Raw genomic sequence first — 22325 nt, 5'->3', positions numbered from 1 at the left:
CTACTACTACTACTACTACTGATATGTATGTGGTGTTACTCCTTGTAAAGGAGAAAGTTCATTTAAAGTTAACGAACTCTTGTGGCGAGACCTTAATTCCCACATTTGCTTCAGCAAAGGAGCCTTGGTAGCTCTCGTTAGGAGTCGAAGCAAGCGTTTCCTAAATTTTTTATGGTGTCGTTTCCTTCATATATGGTGTTGCAGATATAACGGAGAAAAAAACAAAGGTACAAAGCGCAAAAGGGACACGGAGTCACAACCAGGAACCGCCGGCCTTCTCACGTGCACTGCATGCCTCTACGACTGGGGAGCGGTGCCTGTGCTGAAAATAAGAAGGCTGCTGGCGTGCCTGGCTGGCGACCGAAGCGCCATAAATTTCGATCCTGACTGAAATTTACAGAAGAAAAAAAAAAAAAACACTTCACGTAAAACCACGTTCCTTCATAAAGTTAAGTCGAGACATGCGCTGCCCTTTTAGTTGACTTTGGGACGCCTAGTCGTGATGCTGGTTTCTCGACTCAACGCTGGCGTGTCTGCGATTTTACTAGTGTCGTTTACATGTAAACATGTGCTTTTGTACTGCGTACCGACGTTTGACGCCACATACCTTCCGCTCGTGTGTGACGAGGCGTCTATATTGGGGACCGTCGACTCACGCTAATCTCGAGCCTACATGGGGTTTAAATTCCATTTCCGCGAAATTTAGCGAGGAGACAAAGCTGCAAGCTAAAAGCTTGTCTACTCCTTCTACAAATATCCAAAGAACATCGATTTTCGCGCCGAAAATGATCAGTCGCGTTTCCGGCTTTCCTTTTGTACACTCAGGCATTGGGGTGCAACGCGTCTTCGCCTCTACAGGCTCGCCGACCTCCTGGTCATCGCCTCTGTACCAGCGTAGACTTCTGGTAGATGCGACATGCTTTTTGGAATGGCTGTGACGTAGATCTAAAGAAGGATTTAATGAGAAACATCATATTCCATCGGTCTGCACGTAAATAAAAAATAGCACAGTATTTGATACGGATTACAATAACGTATTATATACGGACGGGAGTTCTGCATGGCGATGTGCGTGTTGTGTCGGCTCTCGATCTTTGGAGGTCGGTGCAGGATCGAAGACAGCGCAAATGATAGAAATAGCTACGTTACATTGCGAGCAGATCTAGGTGACAATTGTTTGTGAATATGTGTACGTCGCGCCGCCTGCAGCCATCGCTTGCATGCAACCTGTGCGCGGCGTGTGACAGCGGTGCTCACTCGCCGCATGCCGCCCTGAGTGAAGACAATGGACCATTTGCGGAAAAGCTCCTGCGCATGCGCGACAAAGGCGCAACTAGCGCCCTCTGTGGGCGATTTGGTTTTGGTTGGAAAACATGACGCGCCAGCGCTGCCTAGCTGTGCATTCTCGCGCTGTACAGCGGTGGATGATTTGAGTTGCTTGTCTCGCTTTCGCCGTATGTGTGTGCCCGCGGCTCGGGAAAACTTATCACGCATTTAAAAAAAAGTCGGACACGTGAAAAAAGGCTGTCTCGATATTTCATGACTGGTCCCTGAGCGCGCGTCGTCTGCTAACGAAGCAGTGTGCTCGGTGTCCTCTTCCGCTGCTTCCTTGCGGAGCCGCTTTTGTTCTCCCCCGTTTTTTTTTTTTTTTTTTATGTCGGTGCCATAATCTATTGTTATGAGTTTTGTTTCCTGCTACAGCCACACCATTTACGGAAAAGGGGCCATCTCTGCCTTGAGAAAAGGTAGTGTAGAGCTTTGCTGGAGTGAGTTCTATACCTTACCAAGAACTATCGACTTGCAGAGTACGCCCGTGCAAGAAGAAGCATCCTAGTGCCCTCACAGAAACACTCAACAGCAGCCCTTCTACATGCTGACAGGTTTCGCTGAGCCTTGATGAAGGAGTAAAGATACGCAGCATTGTTCACTATTGCATGCAGTCTAAATAGTCATTTGACTGGAATGCCTTCTATCTAAGCTAAGCATGTGCCATGCAACAGCGACACTGGTACGTATATATAACGAGGACCACGACGACATACAAGGCGCGAAAGACGAAGCCGTGGGGTCGGTTGGGCACAACCGACCCGTTCAGTAGTAGCTGGGCGTTCTTGCTGTATTTGGTGCTTGCTGCCAAATGAACACATATTGGTTTTATAAGAGTTCTTGCATCGACAGATTCGGTGGGAAATGAATTTTATATACTTGTATAAACATCCACCGTAAATCCAAAAATACAATAGCAAGGTGCGCTATATCTGAACAGCGGGAGCACGGCAGAGTGCAGCCTACGCAGGAAGCGGTCCGTCAGTAAGCGAAGCTCTCGCGTATGAGCGCGAGCGTAGTTGAGAAAATATGAGTCGTTTACAAATCAGTAAAGCCTGGCCTACATCAGAAGCTGCAGGGACGAAGTCAGCAGGAACTCTTGCCCTACGTCAGAAAACCTAGACAAACTTTTGCGCGTGTTACAAAACAGTGCATCCCAAGTCACTGTAACACTCGTCGGCCCATTAGTGCCCATGCAATACACGTTAATTTTGTGTATCAGCATTCTGCACAAGAGAGATACACATCTTTCTAAGCAAAATATCTCACCCCACAACGCAATCGCAGTGAGTTCAAACGATGTGACCCGAATCAACAGCGAACCATGGCATTGTCGCATAAACACTGCGGTCTTCATGGATTGTGCTCACTCTCATCAAAACTGATTAGTGGTATGAAGATTCAAGTTCCTGACATGGCCTTCCTCCTTTAAGCATCGGCCACAATGCGCCTGGCGAACAGTTTAGGACGCAAACTGCACTGGTCATTATTCTGGCTAAAACCCAGAACGTCGGCGCTCTACATCGTTCTCCTTCTATGTCATCCTCTTTATTCAGCATATGCACGTTTTCAGCAAAAGAGCAACGCTAAAACAACGATTTAAGCGCACGCGAAACGCCGAACGCTGCCTTGCGCATGCCAGTTCGAGAAGCTCTTTCCAACCAAAAGTGCCGGCGAAGCTTCCCATTTTGGACGAAAGGTGGCGCTCGCTTTTCCGCAAATGGTCGATTATCTTTGTCATTGTTGGAAATGGGCGAACTCTTCCTAGCCCCGCGGTGCTAGGAACGAAGGGACCAGGGTTAGCCATTACAGGGTTTGAGAAGGCCTTCTCGAAAATCTCAGACTGATCAGTTTCATGCAAGCGAAATGCTGTCGGACATACGTTAGACGTGACTTTAGCCTTCTAAAACACTGTAGACATGCCCGGGCCTATACTGACGTCCGCCGTACCTTTACCGAGAAGCGAATGGGTACGTCGATCGGTCTTCGAAAAAAGAAACATTCGTGTCCACCATGAACTACATGTTCTTCGGTTCGTCACCATGTTCCACCCTGCGGCGAGCCGACAATGGACGTTAAAAGCATTTCATGCTTAAAAACATTTTAACAGCACGCACGCAATCCTGCGGTATTAGACCACACATTTTTCAACGTGCGATAACCGTAGTGCGATGTGAACGAGCGCGCTTGCAGCGTACTGCAGCGTACCCCCCCCCCCCCCCCCCCTCCTAATAACTGAGTCTTATGAAAACATGAAATTGTATTTTTAAATATTTGCAGTTTACATTCCGATTGCAAAACATTTACATTCGCGAACGCCGCATGCATCAGTTTAAAATGCGCGCTAATAAAATCGATAAAATATCCTAGCAACCTAGCGTCACCTAGCCAAAGGGCTGCCAACTATTGCTTGTATGGTTTGAAGATACTTGTAAAGTTGAAAACTCTAGTGTTTTTGTGTTTTAATTAATTTTTTATTCTAAAATAATAGGTTGCACGATAATGACATGTTAACTTTAGACTGATGAATTTGTTTTCTTGCGTCGGCATTTAAACGTTTAAATAACAGCGCAAATTATTATGCCGTCTCCGCAAGCGGCATGTTTTGCACGTGCAAAGCGCGTCGTTTTGGTTTAGGAGTTGTCAGTTGCCGCTTCCCACCTCTGAGATGCACCTCAGTCTGACTGTTTAACGTGGCTGCTTGGTTCAGAAGTGCTGCAAAACATGCCGCCCAAGGGAAAACCCACAAGATCCGACTTCCTGCAGTGTAGTGCTTGTGCTGTGGTTGTAGCATCAAAGGATGCTGCTCTGCACGAACGAATGTGTTCACGATGCAAATTCGTGGAAGGCGGTGGCGAAAAGCTAGATCACGACTTCATACACGACAGCACCTTACACGGAACTCTTCAAGAATATTCGGGTAAGTGTCATTCTCCTACTCGGTGAGCTGTTATAACACAGCCAGGTGATTAGCGGTTGAAATGGTCTTGAAAGGGTTTATGTCTGCCTCTAATTGGATACTTAGGGCGTTGTGAGAACGATATTTCAGCGTTTTTCAAGGCTTCGATTTTACCAGCACTCCTCGTTTTCGCCACAACTTGACAGTAGCTCCTATGTTATTTCTTGTGACTATTCGCGGCTGCTAGTCACCATTTCGCTGACTGGACCACTTGTACCCATTGTCGTTCTGTCTTTTCGATCACTCGATGAACTGCACTTATTCCGATCTTCAATGTGCTGATCTTCCATGCAATGACTGCTGGATGTTCCTAAACACGTCGCTGCAGTGGTTGCAGTTGCTTCCGACCCGAGGAGCAGTCGAGCTTCTGTGGATGGCAATTCATGTTTGCCGCGTGACACGGCATTTAAGCAGCACTTTCTTTCCTGAACTACGACTGCGATAGTACCAAACGTCAATCTTCGTATACGTAGCCTCACTTTGTTCTGTTTACCGTGTGCAGTCAGAGGCGTGTCCCGGAAGAATAGACAGTCTTAATTTTTCATGCCTGTACGTAAATAGAGCTTTGAATTTTATTGCACCTCAATTTAACCTGGTTACGTTCGACTGAAATGAAAATGCTTTGTCTGTTTCATGTTCCCCTCAGGTGATGACACACTTTCGCTGCCAGACTGGACAAAGTGCCAGCTTTTGTACCTACATCCATCATGCATGAGGACATGCAGCATAGGGATCAAAGATGTTGTGGAGGTCTGCCTGGATGGAGAAACAAATCTACTCATTGCATGGCCATCTCTAAATGTTGGCCTCACAGGTGTCGCAATGCACAAACAGTGCAGAAACAGCAAGAGCAAAGCGGTGACTGTACAGAGGCACTATGGCTCAGTTGTCACTGCTAGCAGTGTCACAGTTGTCCCCACGCAGAGTATTATCAACGAGGATGATGCAAGCCTTCAAAGGTGTCTTTTAAACCAGAACAGTAAGTATGGCTGGAATCTCCACTATTATTATGATGCACATACAGTGTGCATCCTAACTGCTGAATCAAAACCAGCTCAACAAACACTTGACTGTTAATAGCATGCTTTTAAGACCAAAGGAGCAGAGAGCAAGATTTATGGACAGTGGGTAAAAGGAAACCTGCTGCATGCAATGGCTTTTGGTCTGCTTTTCTTTTTAGCTTTTTTGCATATGTCTTGCTTTCTTGTACTGGCTTAGCTTATTTTTTATTTATTCAAAATACCATACAGGTTTCATAGCATGCCATTGATCTATGGGGTTACAGTCATTAAATAGGATGTCTGTTTAATGAAAACATTGAATACAGGAAACACAGAAACAGAGAAAAGGGGCCTAAATTCCAGTGTATGAAGGCATTACATCAAAAGTAGCATGTTAAGCAGAGAATGAATAAATTATTGAAGATTTGTTAACAAGCATGCAAATGATTGGGAAAAAAAATTATTGACCACGCAAGACTTCGTAGCATGTTACCGAACGAATCTGCTGTGCTTAGACAGGCATTTTACCTGCCTGATCCTTCTGCCCCAACTGGGATAAGGAAACCTCCTTCCTACACAAATGATATTAATTTTCGTTTGTAGGATTTAGCTGTCAGAAGGGTAAATGATGCAGTCGCCGTAAGAGATGCTTGTAAAGAAGTATGTATATGTTGTTTGGGAACTGTACTGGTTCTCAGTCTCAGCATGATGGTTATAATTTTATTTTCATGCATTGCTGTTTTTAGAAACTTTGAAATGGTAACTATGATGCAATTTCAGACTATCTTATGTAGAAGAGTCCTTCATATCAGTGTCAGCTCTTAATGCTCTTTTTTTTTTTTTTTTTTTTTTGCAGTGAACATTGCTTCAAGACTCATTTCAATAGTATGAAGCAGAATGTTTGGTTTCTGCCATCAGTTTTACTTCAAAATTTGCTTGTGTGATTGTTGTGCATTCTTGAAAAATAGAACCATTAATCAAAGCAAAAATGTATACGTACTAGACCTCTGTGCATGTTGCCTAGCACACTAGCAACTGCTTGTGAAGGATTCATGCACCCGTTTTCCTGATTTCTGTGTGCATATGCCAACATTAAACATGGCCTCTGCCATCCAGTTGTTTGCAAAAAGGTGTGACATTCTTCCACATCCCATTATGGACATCATGATGTAGCACCATGCACAGTTTGTGCTAAGTTTCCATTGTGGAGGTGGCAATAAGGAGATTATAAATGCACAGACTTTCTTCCATGTTTGTGCTGCAGCATAATAGCTACTGGGATGTCAGTCATATAAGAGGTATATAGATCGCATTAGTTGGCGTAATATAGGAGAGGCCTTCGCCCTGCAGTGGGTGTAATTCGGGTGATGATGATGGCAATGATAATGGTGATTTCTGTAGTGCTTGTTGGCATTCCTTGGTTTTCATTATTGCAGTGGGAAGCTTTGTGAAGCCAGGGTCCCTGCTTCACTGCTGCTTTTATGGACAGATGCTGAACTTCAAAGTGCTTTCAACGCGTGGTGAAGATGGTTCCTTGCTGGAGAACCCATCTCAGTGCTTTTTATCCTTCAATGATGAGAGCTTGGATGAGAGTATAAAGAGACTGAGGATAAATGAAGAGCTGATTGGTGACAGCAGTTTTACTGCAGCCTCCCCATCTCGTTCTTCAAGAACACCAACGAGAGCAGCATTGTGGTCTATCCACAGCCCTATTGCATTTAGCACACCAAAGTCAATGTTACAACATCAAGACAGAAGTGAAGGAGTGACTTTTCATCGAATCAGATTTGGAACAGATATTATTGTCAAGCCAGCAACTGAGCAAAGCCATGAAAAGCCTGTGTTTATTGGCTACGATCATATTGGAGGTCTTGACAAGGAGATTAGACTGCTGCGAGAGCTTGTTGAGGTTCCTCTCAAGCATCCTGGGACATTTTCACGATTTGGTGAGTCCAACTTGTAGCATTATAAGCACATTTCAGCTACTTCCTTTCCTGTGTTCTTTTCTTACCTTATAAACTTGCGACTCCAATTCCGCTTTTTTTTTTTATATATTCCAGGAAAGTAGATACCTAATTTAGGGTTGCATATTTTATTCTTTGTAATGATGCTTACAACATTACTTTACATGGATCACAGTATGGTATTCATCTATGACCGGTAAATAATTTATAATTGAATTTCTTCTCTCACTTGTTTCAGTTTCAATATACCAGTGATGGCTACGACGTCAAAGTTGTATAGAGGTAGGTCAGGTGATGGATGAAAAAACTGTAATATGATTGCTCCTTCCTTTATTTGATTCACCGCAGTTCTAAAGGCAGCCTCCCTCAAAATCCAAAGTAGCAACCAGTGAAGAAGCAGCAATTATATTTCAGTTTATGCCTCACGTGACCTACATGAAACTTTAATGTCTCAGCCATCACTTGGCTGCTAACACTGGAATTGAAATAGATGAGGAAAAAAAATTCAGTTCTAAATGATTTAGCACTCTTTGGTGTATACCGCATGGTGGTCCATGTACAGTAATGTCTTGTGCAATTGCTGAAAAAAAGAAATCAAGTGCCCAATATTTAATGTCTATACCCGTTTACAAAATTAAACTCATTGCTTCTCTGCACTTTTAATGAATTGCAGAACTTGCTCAGCTGTTATCCTGTTGTTGCCTTTCTGCATTACACCAGCAAATGTGTGTAGCTCTGCACTGCATCTGTGCTGTAATGCAAGACCATTTGCACTTTACCATTGTGAGGCTTCTCTCGGTGTATTTTTGATTCAGCACTTACTGTGCCTTAAAAATTTTCCAAGTTAGTGAGCACTATATTTGAGTTGCATTTGGCTGTTTTTTTTTTTTTTGAAACTGTGGTATTAATTCTTCAAAATATAATAAATGTTGCAAGGTAATTATGCAGTTGCTAGGGTAGTTTCTTCACAAAGTCTACATGGCTATTATTCTGCAGGGTTGAAACCACCTCGAGGAGCACTTCTGTTTGGTCCTCCAGGAACTGGAAAAACCATGCTGGCTCGTGCACTAGCTATAGAGTCAAAAGCAGCCCTCGTTGTTTTAGACGGTCCCCAGGTTTTCAGCAAGTACGTTATTGCTTTCACTTAGCTATTTTACCATTCCTAGGCACTTTTTTAAAATTTTCCTTGGATTGATGTGAAACCACATGCATTCTTCAGCTGATTCTGCTGATATTCACTTTTACATGCGCAGATACTATGGTGAAACGGAGGCCACACTGAGGAATATCTTCAAGGATGCGTCTGAAAGGTATGAAACTGGCACGCTTACATTACATCCAGTCCGCTATGCAGGTCATGTTTTCTTTCTACGAACAGAGTATGTGCTGGGCTTACCACACTGAGAAGTTGTCGAACTAGAGCTGCTGTGCATTTGGTGGCACTCTTTTGAGCTACCTTTTGCTGAGCTTTAGTCAGTTTAACAAGAGTCTGTTTACTTTTGAGGAGACATAATGTCGTCATTCTATGTGCAACCAATACGAAGTGTATCAATTCACCATTGCTACATACAGCGCTGATTTAGCAGGTGTGAGCATTTGTCTTATCTAAAATAATGCCATTTCATGGCCCCATGGATATGTAGCTTACTCAGCGATATAGAATGCCTTTCTTTATCACTTTGCAGAGCACCGAGCATTCTGTTTATAGATGAAATTGATGCACTGTGCCCCAAGCGAGAATCTGGAACATCCAGTCAAGAAGCAAGGGCCGTGGCCACTCTGGTGTCTCTCATCGATTCATTGCCAGTATGTCTACTGTTGCTGTAGTTGTAATGGGAGGTTTAACTATCTTGCCTTTTACTATCTTGCTTTTGGTCATCTTAGTTCTGTGAGACTCGATACAGGCATGCTCACTAAGATTCTTTATTTTCTCTTTGAGCTTGTCGAAGACAGGTGGGTTCTCGTGCTGGCTGCCACCAACAGACCAAACGATGTGGATCCTTCTCTGCGCCAGCCAGGTCGTCTTGACCGAGAAATTGAAATTGGTGTTCCTACGGCACAGGGACGGCAGCAGGTAATGCTTGACTTCGGGGCTGCCTACTCAAGCTAACTAAATGCTTTCTGGAAACCATCAGGCAGCTGTAATCCTTTACATGCAGTAAATTATGCAAACAGCAATGCTAGAACTTTTGTGTTTACAAAATATTATGGATGAGATGTTGGCTTTGTTGCTTCTGGCAGGCTTGCACACAAGCTCTGTAAAATTGATCTACTGATTTGAAGTAAACATGCAAAACAAGTGCTCAGAGAAAATATATGCTGGTCCTTCCATTTCACTTGCATAGCTTGACTCAGAGACTTGGGGTATATTAGTGGATACAGTCTTTTTCTTTTTTTTTTTAATACACAATCTTTTTAGCATCAGATATCTTTTTCAAAACCTCTTGCAAGTCAAGATTTGGTGCAGATAATTTTGAGTATAATATTATAGAGAAAATGGTGGACATGTAGTAATATGCTGAACTGTACTTTGCCCTCTTAGACATTACTTGCAGACTCTGTGATTTTGTGCAGATCCTCCAAAAAATATTGAGCAATGTCAGTCACTCGCTGAGTGATGAGGACATTGTTGAAATAGCAGATGTTGCCCACGGTTTCACAGGGGCAGATTTGGCAGCTATGTGTGCTGATGGTGAGTATTTGTTTTCATCTTTTCACAGACTGTTCTTAACTTACAAACTGGGTGGCATATTTTGCCACACTAACCTAGTGTGCTATTGGCAGTAAAAATTTGTGGGATGAGGGTTTTCAGAAAATAATTTATTTTAACCTTGCGTCACTAACCAGCCACCTGGTATTGCTACCAGAGGGAGCATCTACTCTAGGGTACCTTTATGCATTCTTGTATTTCAGGCGAAACACCCGTGCTGCTGCTCTGGAATAATTTTTTTTTTTTCTGCACACCTGTGTCCCTTAAATTTTGCTGCTGATGGTGCAAAGAAGCACTTTTCTTTCAAAGTACCAAAATATTTCAAAGGTGATTCAGCTTCCTCTTTGTACTAAAAATGTCTGCAGTAAGCCTGTCTAGTGTTGTTGGCTTACACCCATCATAGTTCAGAGGCCACAACTGCCAACACATACAACTTCTAGTTCAGAAGCACTCATCCAGTCATTTATTTCCTTGAGTTTGTCTGTATGGTGCCTCCATGCCTGGTTGCCATAGCAACTGTGATGCCAGCTATTGCCGAGCCACTATAACTGCGAATGGGGCAATGGCACATGCAACAGATGTGGAAGGTCCCACCGCCCCTACTGCTTCCTTGAGTGCCACTCGCTCGTACGGCATCACTAAAGGATCTTCATGCAGTGTCAGGTTTCCGCTTTTTCATATCAAAATTATAACGCAATGCTTTTTGTGCCTTTATATTTATATTGTATGTGGTGAAAGACGTTTAACCCTTTGCCAAAGTGTATGCCAGTCTCTCAGTAGTAAATTGTTGTCTCAAACACAACTGTCAAGCTGAGTCTATGGATCCTGAAGATGTGGCCAAGTGATAAGAGCTAAGAGAAATAGTGAGAGGCAGATAAGATGGTATGAGCTGCTAAAACCCCATAGATAAATGCTCTGCAAGGCTGGAAGCTGACCATGATTGAAAGTGTGTGAAATGCACTGTTCAGATGGAGCATTGTACTGCTTTTGCAAGATCATTGGTTCAAGCATGCTCAATCCTGCCTAAATTGATTTTTTTGTTGTTGTTTCTGTCACTGAACGTTTTCTTTCTTTGCTTGCAGCTGCTCTATGTGCTCTTGAAAGAAACGTGGATGGCAGCAACTTGAGCGACGCTGCTTTATCCCAGGCTGTGCAGCTCACCAAAACTGATCTATCCACTGCTCTGCAGCAGACAAAGCCGAGTGCAATGCGTGAGGTTGCATTAGAAGTTCCTAAGGTAAGTGTGGTATGCTGATGCAGCCTAACGGTGCACTGATCGTTGTGTGTCTGTGTGGTTATGCATTATTGTTGACCCATATTTAATACCATATTGAGGTGAATTGCAAGGCGGCTTTATGAGTTTAGCCAGCCACCATCTGGAAAGTGCTGTGTGTTCTGGGTTTGTTCCTAAAGGCCTTGTGCAAGGAAGGCACTGAAGATATCTTACAATGATGTTTCGCACCATTACTTGCCAGTCTGGCACAGGACAAAATGTGAAACATTTTTTGTTAGAGACTAAAACAAAGGCTTTTGCTTAATGGTATGCAAAACGTAGTGCACCATTGTGTACATATTTTCATAATTTAGGTGACACATAACTGCACTGTGTGCACTGTGTGTTGTGAATGCAATATATATAATTAAAATTTCAAGTCCGCTTGGCCTGCTTCTTTTCCTTCATCATTGCTGCTCACCACGTATGCTAAGTCTGCGGAGTAATGGACACTCCATCTTTTGTGACATGCTTCTGTGGTTGCCTCTCTACTCGTGGAGGTTTTCTACTGCAGTAGACGTGCATGGTGCTGATTCTGGCTCCATTCCAACCTGATGTGCAGAGCCGTCTAGACACATCTGCACACAACTGCTGCCAATTGCTACTCAGCCCACCACCATGCAAAACCATGTCATGCTCACATGCTGTCACACACATTGTGACCAATCAGCACTAGGCTATGTCATGTGACCCTGTGACATCATCACTGTCTTGACCAGTTGGTAAATTTTGAGCTAACAATTAGTTAACTAACCACGGCGGCTCTTTCCATGATGGATCTTCGAATGCCCTTACATCAATAGCTCATATTGTGAAGCGCATTCGTTCTGCTTCATGCTTTTTTGTGTGCATATCAAACTGATTTTGTGGGCACAGTATTTCTGCATACATTCATGCTCACTATAAAATATATAGTTGCAACAGCAGTAGTAATAACATATGTAGTGTTTTTTTCTTTTGTTTTTTCACTAACTTAAAAGCAGGAACACACTCTATGATGTATATATACTAGTGACTTCCATTTGAGCCCCCAGAAGCTGTATATTTTGATACTTATTTTTTTAAGCTGCTCACCAGGACACAAAGTTAAGCAGAACACCATACACACGAAAGCATATGCGCTTCGTGTGAGGCCTTTGCCTGTAGCATGCTTTATTTGCTTTGTAGGTACGCTGGTCTGACATTGGTGGCATGAAGGAGGTGAAACTGAAGCTCCAGCAGATTGTGGAATGGCCATGGAAGCACAGGGATGCTTTCATCCGCCTCGGGGCCACACCTCCAAGTGGAGTGCTCTTGTACGGTCCCCCTGGTTGCTCAAAGACCATGATTGCCAAGGCATTAGCCACAGAAAGTGGCCTAAATTTCATTGCCATCAAGGTGAGGTTTCATGTCACCTATATCGCTCAAGATGAAAGTATATAACAGTTGCATCTTACCTGTACTCAACTATGGGGCTGAAACAGGAATACTAGCGTAATGAGTTCTACTTAAGTTGAGGACAATGCAGAAAGCTATGGAAACTGGTAGGTGTAACATTAAGAGATAAGAGGCATGAAGAGTGTGTCAGACAAATAACTCATGTTAATGACATTCTTGTGGAAATCAAGAAGAAGAAAATGGCATGGGCAGTGCATGTAATGTGAGAAGAGGACAACCGATGGTCAGTAAGGTAACAAATTGTATTCCAAGGGAAAGGAAGCGTGGCAGGGGGTGGAGGAAAGTTTGGTGGACGGAGGAGGTGAAGAAGTTCACGGGGGTCGAGTGTATGCAGCTAGCACAGGGGCTTGGAGGAATATGGGAGAGGCCTTTGCATTGCATTGGGTATAATCCAACTGATGATGGTGATATCATGTGAACTAGACAAACGCTCAGAGATTCAAATTTCGGAAAGCAAATGCTGAGATATGTAGAGCAGCCTTAATTAGTATGGTTCCTTTCTCAGTTCATTCCAGTGAAGTTGTTAGCATTCGAGCACCAGCTTCTTTTGCAAGGAAAACGTTGCACAGAGTGGACAGGACAGAAGAGAGGGCGTGAGTCGCGGCATGAGTCGCAAGCAGCACGAACTCCAGTGCTTCGGTCTATCCCTGCCACATGTTTGGTGCATGCGCTAGCACCCTTGGAGCGGCCAGTGCGCCATTTTCGACGCCTAGCTGAAAGTGACGCTTGGTGCGCGAGTGTGTTTGTGTATGCCCCCGCAAGTCGCCGCACCCGCAATGAACGGTGTGCTGCCAACATGCCAGCGAGTAGCACTTGCCGCAGGAAGTCAGCTGTTAGCGTACATGCACCATATTCAGGCCTTTAGCTTAAAGATAGTCTCATCTGTTGCCCTTTTTTATATACCGAATTATCGGTATATAGAACTACTTTGTGATCCTCTTCGAGTTCGATATATCCAAAATCGACTGTACCAGATTGTCACAAAGTGTTAATGTAGATTTTTTCTTATGGTGCTTTTTCTATTTTGGTTCACTGAAGAGTATGTGGGCCCATTTGCACATTTTTGTAAAATTTTACGTGCAATGTCATTTATCAATGCGTGCAGCTCAAGATGGCATTCAACAGCAAATCTGCAGTTCTTTTTAGAGTAATCTGGCCAATTTTTCACATTTCTTTGCTTTTTGAAATGGCAGCACGTACAGGTTTTTCTTTGTCTCCCACATAGTCACGGCTTTCACTAAACCCTTTGATCCACTGTTTCGCACAGGGACAAGAGCCTTATTACCTTTGCTTGTGAGCTTTATTAAGTGTCTAAAAAAATTTCTTTCATGGCTTTATTCATTTTCGCGAGAAATTTTAAAATCAAGTGATGTTTTAAAATCAAGCGAGCTATATTAGAGTAGACTCCAGTTAAGACAAATTTACTTAAGACGAATTCTCGAATAAGATAAACAATGTGATAATTAGTGTTTCCAATAGTACCAAAACGTAAAAAAAAAAAAAAAAAAAAAAATGTCCAATTAAGATGAACTGTTTGCATGCGCTTCGGTTAAGACAAACTTTTCAGCGTCCACGAGCCAGGACAGTCCCATGTAATGGCACTAACTATGCGTCCATGCGGCACTAATAAAGAAATGTATATAAATGTACAATTCTGTTAAACAAAAAAGCTCATCCCCACAAGATGGCCTGTGTGCACTTTTACGCAAAACTGCAATAAAGCTGCCTTGCGATAAGTCATGTTCGCATGTTCTTATGGTGAAGCTTCCTTGCCAATGCAGAAAAGGCAAGGCACCATCATGCCTGCGCTGATGCAGAAATCTGACATGGTGACGTCTGAACATTGCATGCACTTCATGTGTTTTGCATTACCTCTCACAAACAGACACGAATGTGCCAAGCGGTCTTTCATTTGGGCTGAAAAATTCTGGAGCCAGTTTTTCAACAGACGCAATGTTGCAACACACTTTATCGGAACATTCTTTATCACAGCACTCTTTATTGAAGCACACTTTATTGCAGCATGCATTATAGCTGTGCACAGATGCCCAGATATCGGCACCACGCGATACAGTGATAGAGTAGATGGTGTAAAAAAGGAAACTAGACCAATGCCATTTTCAAGTACGATAACATCGCATGAACTTGTTTCATGCTCTCAGCCTTCAGCTCACTTCATGCGTAGTGCAATAACTGCACTGTTTGCAATTATCCACCCTCTGAAAAGTCATTCTGAAAAATCTCTTTTTTTAATCATTGTTTTTATGTAGCATATATGTGGACACACCTAGCATGCTCACATACTATATCTTGTTTAGGGGCGCTTTTGTTAAGACGAACCTCTGATATGACAAGCTGATTTTCTGGCCCATTTAAGTTCATTTGAAAGGGAGTGTGCTTTATGGGACAGACAAAACAGCTGCTTCTGTCCACACATACTGATCAGTTGTATGGCCAAGGGAACAATGCCCGTGCGAGTCAACAGAAAAATGCCAGAAGGAAATATGTAGGCCGCGATTATGATCTACAGCTGAAAAAAAAAAAGAACAAGAGAAAAAAATTCTTTACGACTAGGTGGTATCTTTCAGAAGACTGCGAAATGTGGCACCAGTCATGCACAGTAAAGGCGACACTGCCACGCTTGTATTACACTGACTTTCCCATGTAAACATCAGAGGAAAAGGCCTTTTGATGGAGCTGAACACCTTTCTCTTTCAGGGTCCAGAATTGTTCAGCAAGTGGGTTGGCGACTCTGAGCGAGCCGTCCGAGATCTCTTCCGCAAGGCTAGGGCAGCATCTCCTTGTATCATATTTTTCGACGAGATCGATGCTTTGGCTTCACACAGAGGAAGGTGAGGCCTGTGTGATTGTTGCGTATTTGTATATTCACATCTTTACAGTAGTTGTCACTGGTTTGCTAGTTTATATTTAAGTCAGCTCTTGGGTTAGAGATAATATGCATTATTGCTAGCAAATAAAATTCTTATTACATGTGAAATGCTAATTGGCTGTGCAACATCTCATGTCACAGTCGTAGTATATTATGGAAGTTCGAGCTGGGCAGTATTGTCATGTAAAAAATGCTTTGAGTGGATTTTCTTGCTACTACCATACTCAGGCAATTTAGGGTTCAGTTTTGGCAACAGCTGCTGGTGAAACTTGGGAACACCGTGATTTCCTTACTCATTTTATGCAGCACAAGTGGAAGCAGCAATGTTGGGGATCGTGTCATTGCCCAGCTCTTGACTGAAATGGATGGCATAGAGCAGCTTCAAGACGTCATTCTAGTTGCAGCAACAAACCGCCCAGACATGATTGATCAGGTAGGACTGCCTTTATCGATATACCTAATGACGCACCAGAAAACAGAGCACACGACAGGTATGCACAAGCCTTTTTATATGCCTCGAAAGCTTTGAAATTAATTGAAGGACATCACAGTGAGCTGTGAAAAAGAAAGTAATAAGGTTTGGTTTGTTTTATACGAGATTACAATCAAAAAGAAACTCGGGCTACGAGGGACACCTTAGTGGATTTCAGAAATTTCTGCCCTCTGGGGTTCCTTAATATGCATTGACATCACACAGAACACAGACCCTTTGCTTTTCACCGACATACAAAGGTAGCCACTGTGGCTGGGTTTGAACCTGCGTCCTTAGAATCTGCAGCTAAATGCCTTAACCACTGAGCCACAACAGAGGACGAAATAATAAAAGTAATGCTAAGAAACTTGTTGGTTCAGTAGGTCGGGAAACAAATGAACAAATGGGACCTAATGATATCCAATATCTTAACTGAAATAAAGAAAAGATAAATGCAGGCACCGCATTTAATGAAAAGAGATAACCAAAGGCGCCTTAGCCTAACAGAGTACAGATACTTCTATATTTTGGTGCCCTACTTTAAAAAATATCTGTGCTCTAGCTACTGGTCTATTATAGAGCAAACTTCACTAACAAAGTAGACACTATGGTTTATTGTGTTTGAGCAGTTGTTTGACAATTTTATTTGCTTGAGTTTTTGGAAAGGTTGGCTGAGCAGCCGAAACAACAGCCTGCGTCTCCTGCCTATTAGAGAAGCGACCAATAGCTCGGATTGGCTTATGAAAAAGTTGTGCAGTTCTTTAAAGGTACTGTTTCATCTGCTTGTTAAAATTGAAGTAAAAGAAAAGGGCCAACGTTCCCTTACCCAGAACATCACAATTTAAGATAAATGCTCAACTCGCCCACCCACTCAGTCATGCTTTCAGTCGTTTCTTCATCCATCAAGTGGAGAAGCCTGTCAGATGAGCTGCTTGGCTCACGTGTGTAACAACTGTACTTGCCTTTTGCAACAGTTTCTCTTCAATGCCAGAAAATACAGGTATTTTTGTATGTTGAATTACATTCATCTCAAAGAACATAGACCATGATGTGCTACCTTCCGAGTAGTTTGTGCAAAGGAATCTTCCGGCTTCCAATTACAGAAATCACTGTAGATTTTAAGAAAAGTAAACATAGCAGTGGGAAAACAGAAAGCCAGGTAGCCAGATGACATTAGGAAGCTTGCAGGGATGTGGTTGAGGCCCGCTTAAGCTGCCTGTTTCGAATATAAGAGGATTATTATATTATTATTATTATTATGCATTTATTAATTTGTCTTTCATTGCACTTAAGTCATCATGCTTTCAATTAAGACTTACTGGAGTTCATACTTGTTTTTACTTATTCTCTCATCCACATCACTTTGAAAGAACAGTGTTTATATTTGAGCGCTATTGTTTTTTTTAGGCATCAGCGTGAACAGCACAACAAAAGGTGGGGGAAATCACTAATTTACCATGTTTGACGAATATAGTGCAAGGGGGAAGTTTGACGCTGAAGAAAGTTATGGGTCTTAAGTATGTTGGTCCATTTTAGACAGTCTAATGCCCAAGAAACCTATCGCACTTAAATCATGTCCCTTTCTTCTGTCAACTGGTGTCATCCAGTAATTATATTCTTCTCGATCTGCAGACTATACATGGTTATATGTTAAAATTTAATGCTTAGCATATTATCTACATGTGCAGAATATCCAGCAGACCAACATGCTCAGTCTACTTCCTAACTGCTATGGAGCTATTCCCACTCAGAAGACTGGAGCCAAAGTTCTCCGCAATTTGCATGCTCAGGACAGTCAGGAAGTTCATGTGCCTCCAGTGCGGGCCTCTGTGTGCAGGCCTGTTGACAGTGCAGTGACCGACGGCCTTGCTTGTGAAGTGCTTATGTTTGCCAAGCCAACAAAGGAAATATTGTGAGGGATTGCCAAACCCTTCTAGGAAAAAGACAGCCTACCATTTTGGACCATTTCAGTCATCACACAACTAATGCTATGTAGCCAAGAAACTATATAAATAGAATGCTGATGCCAGCTTCTGCACCATATTCACATGGACTCTGCTCGCTCGGACACTGGTAGGCATATACACAACTCTTTGCGTTGCTCCATTGGTCGTGCTTGCACCTCCAGAGCAAAATGGCTGCCTTGAAGGTGTTCTGCCCTAAATGTGCTAAGTATTAGGGAGAGAGGTATCCCAGCCTTTCCTCAGCTCTCTTTACAAGAGTAATGATTTTCACCGAGTGCTCCCTGTTCTCTATGAATGGTCATACGATTGGTGCAAATGCATCTTAAGGACACTGTACTGTGCCTCTAATGATAACAGCCTGCAATGCATAGCAGGCTGATAGCTAGCAACCATTTGCAACCTCAATCTCTCCTGACCACTCAAAATCAATGGATAACTAATCACATATTTGTATGAGGCAGTTGATTCATAATTTAACTGCACCTGTAGCGTTGGAAACTTTTTATACTCTGAGGCCAAATCCTTAAAAAAGTTAATGCGTTCGTATTGCCGTGATGTCAATTTGACATAGGCACAGGGGTAGAAGTAGGGGATGAACATTGTGGGAGGACGAGGAGGCAGACAACAGCCAACTGGCTTTGATGCAGTCCCATCTCGGTTGCTTGTAATTTTTAAGGGGTCATATGCTAGCATCAGTATGTATTTAAGCACTAAATGAATGTATTTGGGTTCTGTAAATATATTAATTAGAGGTAATGAACTAAACATGCAATTTATTTTGGAAAGCAAACAGAGTACTTTCCGCTCCATTGTGAGCTTGTCCTCTTTGGGCCAAGGTGCGCTTTTAGCCCTTCACATAACCAGCGTAGAAGTCCTTTCAACAGCTCGGCATTTCAAAATTATTGTCATGCACGCGCGACTGCTGAAGCCGCAGACTGTGTTAGTGAGCACCGCAAACAACAGAAAGGCGACGGGACAGACTGGCATGTTTCTCGCGCTGAAGCGAACTCCACTTCTGCGGTTCCGCATACAGCAGCTGAATGGGTTCGCTTTCATTTGAGTGACATGTCTAGTGACATATACAAAATCTGTAGTCCCACCTCCATGATTTGATGTCACCGCCAGAGGTGACGACTCACGACTATTGAATCAACGCGGCGAGAGAGAAAACGAATGTATTCCAAAGCGAACTCTTTCGTGAATTCGGACCTTGGTTGCAGTACAAGATGATCTAGATCTGAACTAGTCGGTTCATATCTCAAGTAAAACATCCAAACGAGAGACACCACATAGAGAGGAGACACGACACAAGCCTGTGTCGAGACAATACACCTGCTGCCTTTAAATTTCAGAAGTTCTTTTTGTGCCTTGTAGTACCTATTTGGCTTTTACGTTATTTTTTTTTTCAGCTGTGTATTTCAATTGCCATGACTTGTCGCATTCTCTGCAGGCACTTATGCGACCTGGAAGGTTGGACAGCATAGTCTACGTACCTTTGCCCGATTTTGACACGCGAAAGGAAATTTTACACCTTAACCTTTCGAAGCGGCCCTTGGCAAACGACGTGGTTCTTGAAGACTTGGCACATAAAACAGAGGGCTACTCTGGTGCAGAGGTGAGAATTCTGGTGTCATATTGCACTAACAGTGACAACACTCGCAAAAGGATATTTGGCCAGTGCAAAAAATTAAAACAATGTACATGTGCCATAGCTGTGGGGGTTTAGAAACAGCACTGGTATAAGAGCAGAGCCAGATAGATATACATGTCACACAGGCTTAGACACGTCTTGTATCATGTGGCTGTTGCCAGGCTCAACATTCTTTTCTCCACAACATACCACTTAAGTTTTAGACAAAGCTGGCACCCACTGTATTGTACTTTCGAGGGCTAATGATATAATCTCAGCGACAAAAGTCTCTGGGACATGTCTGGCGATTTCGGACTAGAAGCATGATGCAAACAAATTGCCTTATTTCTCTAGTACACATGAGACAACTGGAGTTTAAACTTTCATATCTACTGTAATGATCAGTCGGACTATACCAGGGCAAGGCAAAGGCCTCTCCTATATTCCTTCAGTTAACCCGATCCTGTGCTTAGCTGCATCCACTTGACCCCTGCGAACTTGTTAACCGCATCCGCTCACCTAACTTTCTGCCTCTCCGTTACGCTTTCCTACCCTTGGAATCCAGTTTGTTACCCTAAGTGACCATCTGTTATTCTCTTTGCACTACATGCCATGCCAGTTTCTTGTGCTTGATTTCCACTAGTGCATTACTGATAACTTTTTTTAACCGCACAACCAATTGGAGACTGCAGATTAAAGAATAGTAAGCATATCAGTGCCCTTCACCTATTTTGTGGTGCTTTTAGTTAGGTTTTCAAACTAAAATAATTCTGAATTACTATTTGTAGGCATAAGTGCCCATAGGTATCCATTAAGCAAATCACATTTAGCCTGGGTCATATTTAAGTATTGTTGTGGTAAACTCCATTTTTAGCAATGGTAATCAAGAGGAAAGTATACAACAGTTGCATCTTACCTGTACTCACCTATGAGGCTGAAAGGTGGAGGTTAACAAAAGGGTTCTACTTAAGTTGAGGACAACGCAGAGGGCTATGAAACGAAAGATGGTAGGAGTAACATTAAGAGATAGGAAGCGTGCAGAGTGAGTCAGTGAAATCTCGAATTAATGAAATTCTAGTGGAAATCAAGAAGAAGAAATGGGCATGGTTAGGGCAAGTAGTGCTCTCGTAGAGAGGACAACCGATGGTCGCATTGGGTAATAAATTGGATTCCAAGGGAAGAAAAGCACAGGATGGGGTGGCAATAAGTTAGGTGGGCAGATGAGATTAAGACATTCGCAGGGCTCAATTGGATGCAGCTAGCACAGGATTGGGTCAATTGGAGGAATATGGGAGCGGCCCTTGCCCTACATTGGGTATAGTCCAGCTAATGATGATGAATCAAGCAAGACAGCTGCCTCAGCCATACTGTAAGCGGCGCTATGAGTCACTGTTAATGAGGCACATTGATGTCTCAACTTGGAGGAATTGTGAAATAGATGAAGCCAAAAAGGCTGTGCAGCTGAAGATGAACAGCAGCAGTGAATGCATGATACGCATGTTGTTCTACATAACTTTCTTTTGTACCTTTTCAAGACATTTAGGTATGTGGGGATTAATAATTGCACCCACTCATCAAAATGCAAAAAGATCTATATTGAAATTGCATACATACGTAACACCATGGTTTAAGGGTATTAGAATCACATCACTTGTCATTAGCAATTTCATTGGTCAACCTCATAGAGACAGGCTTGTTCGCAAAAGGAGGAGGATGCAACACCGTAGGTTGAGACCTAAAACAGCACCGGCTTTATTCGTCTGAGAGAATAAAATTGCCAAGAGGCACACTCTTCATGGGCAACAAAGGTGCTTGTGTGCAATATGCTATAGTACAAAAACAGTGCGTCTTCGGCTGCACCTGAGGCACTGCATAAAACACTGTTTGGCACTAGGTGAACCTATAGACCCAATAAGCATGTCAGAACATTTTTCTTTTTACCACTGGAAGTCGCACCCAAGGCTTGCAGTGAAGACAACAATTTTCATTTAAATTTGTGCTAATGACCAGAGAGAAAGTTACTTCTCAATATGCTACCCTTTTTAGCATAAAAAGCACATGACATAGAGCATTAACAGGCCAGTGTATGGCAAATGAATGCCAACATAATAAAACAACTGAATGAACACAGGCGCCAAGGATTTAATGAAACACGCCGTTATATTGTACGCCGAGTCCAGATCATAATTACACATTTGCTTATCGAAACACCCCAGCGGCATAGTAATTAATTGATTGCTAACGTAACTAAATAAAACCTACGTGAATACAGGCATAATGCACTGATTGTCCTATTGTGCACCAAGAGTCCTGATCATAATTTGACTTGACACACCTCTCTCCATCGAAGCATCAGCTGTATAGACATTTCATTCAATTCCTTATGGAACGGATGCTTCGCTGTGTTTTTTTGTTTATCATTAGAGAGGGTCTCAAGACATTAGTATAATCTCTGGTATGGTGGGACCAGCAAAATTTGCCTATTGCAGCATAATTCCGCTCTTAACAGGTTGTGGCCATCTGCCAAGAAGCCGCACTGTGTGCCCTGGAGGAAGACATCAACGCTGCATGCATCGAAGGCCGCCACATGGAGGCAGCACTCAGGGTGGTGCAGCCACGCATCTCGCCAGAATCTGTCAAGTTCTACGAGTCGTACTGGGCATCTTCTCACACCAGGCACATGGCCAGAGAAAACTAGG

At 42.9% G+C, this 22325-nt stretch overlaps 1 protein-coding gene across 1 annotated transcript; it reads left to right on the top strand.

Moving 5' to 3' along the window:
• The first annotated feature begins 3895 nt into the window (after nucleotides 1-3895).
• Nucleotides 3896-22324, top strand: LOC146190773 (ATPase family gene 2 protein homolog A-like). The gene is made up of 14 exons (XM_084601152.1): nucleotides 3896-4246; nucleotides 4932-5264; nucleotides 6723-7232; nucleotides 8247-8376; nucleotides 8504-8560; nucleotides 8936-9056; nucleotides 9190-9324; nucleotides 9825-9942; nucleotides 11043-11197; nucleotides 12401-12610; nucleotides 15389-15522; nucleotides 15867-15993; nucleotides 19447-19611; nucleotides 22136-22324. The coding sequence occupies exons 1-14, from the start codon at nucleotides 4051-4053 to the stop codon at nucleotides 22322-22324; spliced, it is 2580 nt and encodes an 859-aa protein (XP_084457278.1). The 5' UTR covers nucleotides 3896-4050.
• Nucleotide 22325: the final 1 nt, after the last annotated feature.

Source organism: Amblyomma maculatum, chromosome 4 (genome assembly GCF_055883805.1).
Source record: "Amblyomma maculatum isolate TAMU_Amacu chromosome 4, ASM5588380v1, whole genome shotgun sequence".
NCBI lineage: Eukaryota > Metazoa > Arthropoda > Arachnida > Ixodida > Ixodidae > Amblyomma > Amblyomma maculatum.
Note: the sequence above shows the minus strand (reverse complement) of the source record. Positions and strands in the feature narration are given on the sequence as shown.

Excerpts from the sequence above, each read along its gene's own strand:
- LOC146190773 (XM_084601152.1), top strand. The coding sequence starts at position 4,051 with ATGCCGCCCAAGGGAAAACCCACAAGATCCGACTTCCTGCAGTGTAGT. Across the intron at positions 11,198-12,400 it reads TTGCATTAGAAGTTCCTAAG|GTACGCTGGTCTGACATTGG; the intron begins GTAAGTGTGGTA and ends TTTGCTTTGTAG. Across the intron at positions 15,994-19,446 it reads GCCCAGACATGATTGATCAG|GCACTTATGCGACCTGGAAG; the intron begins GTAGGACTGCCT and ends CATTCTCTGCAG.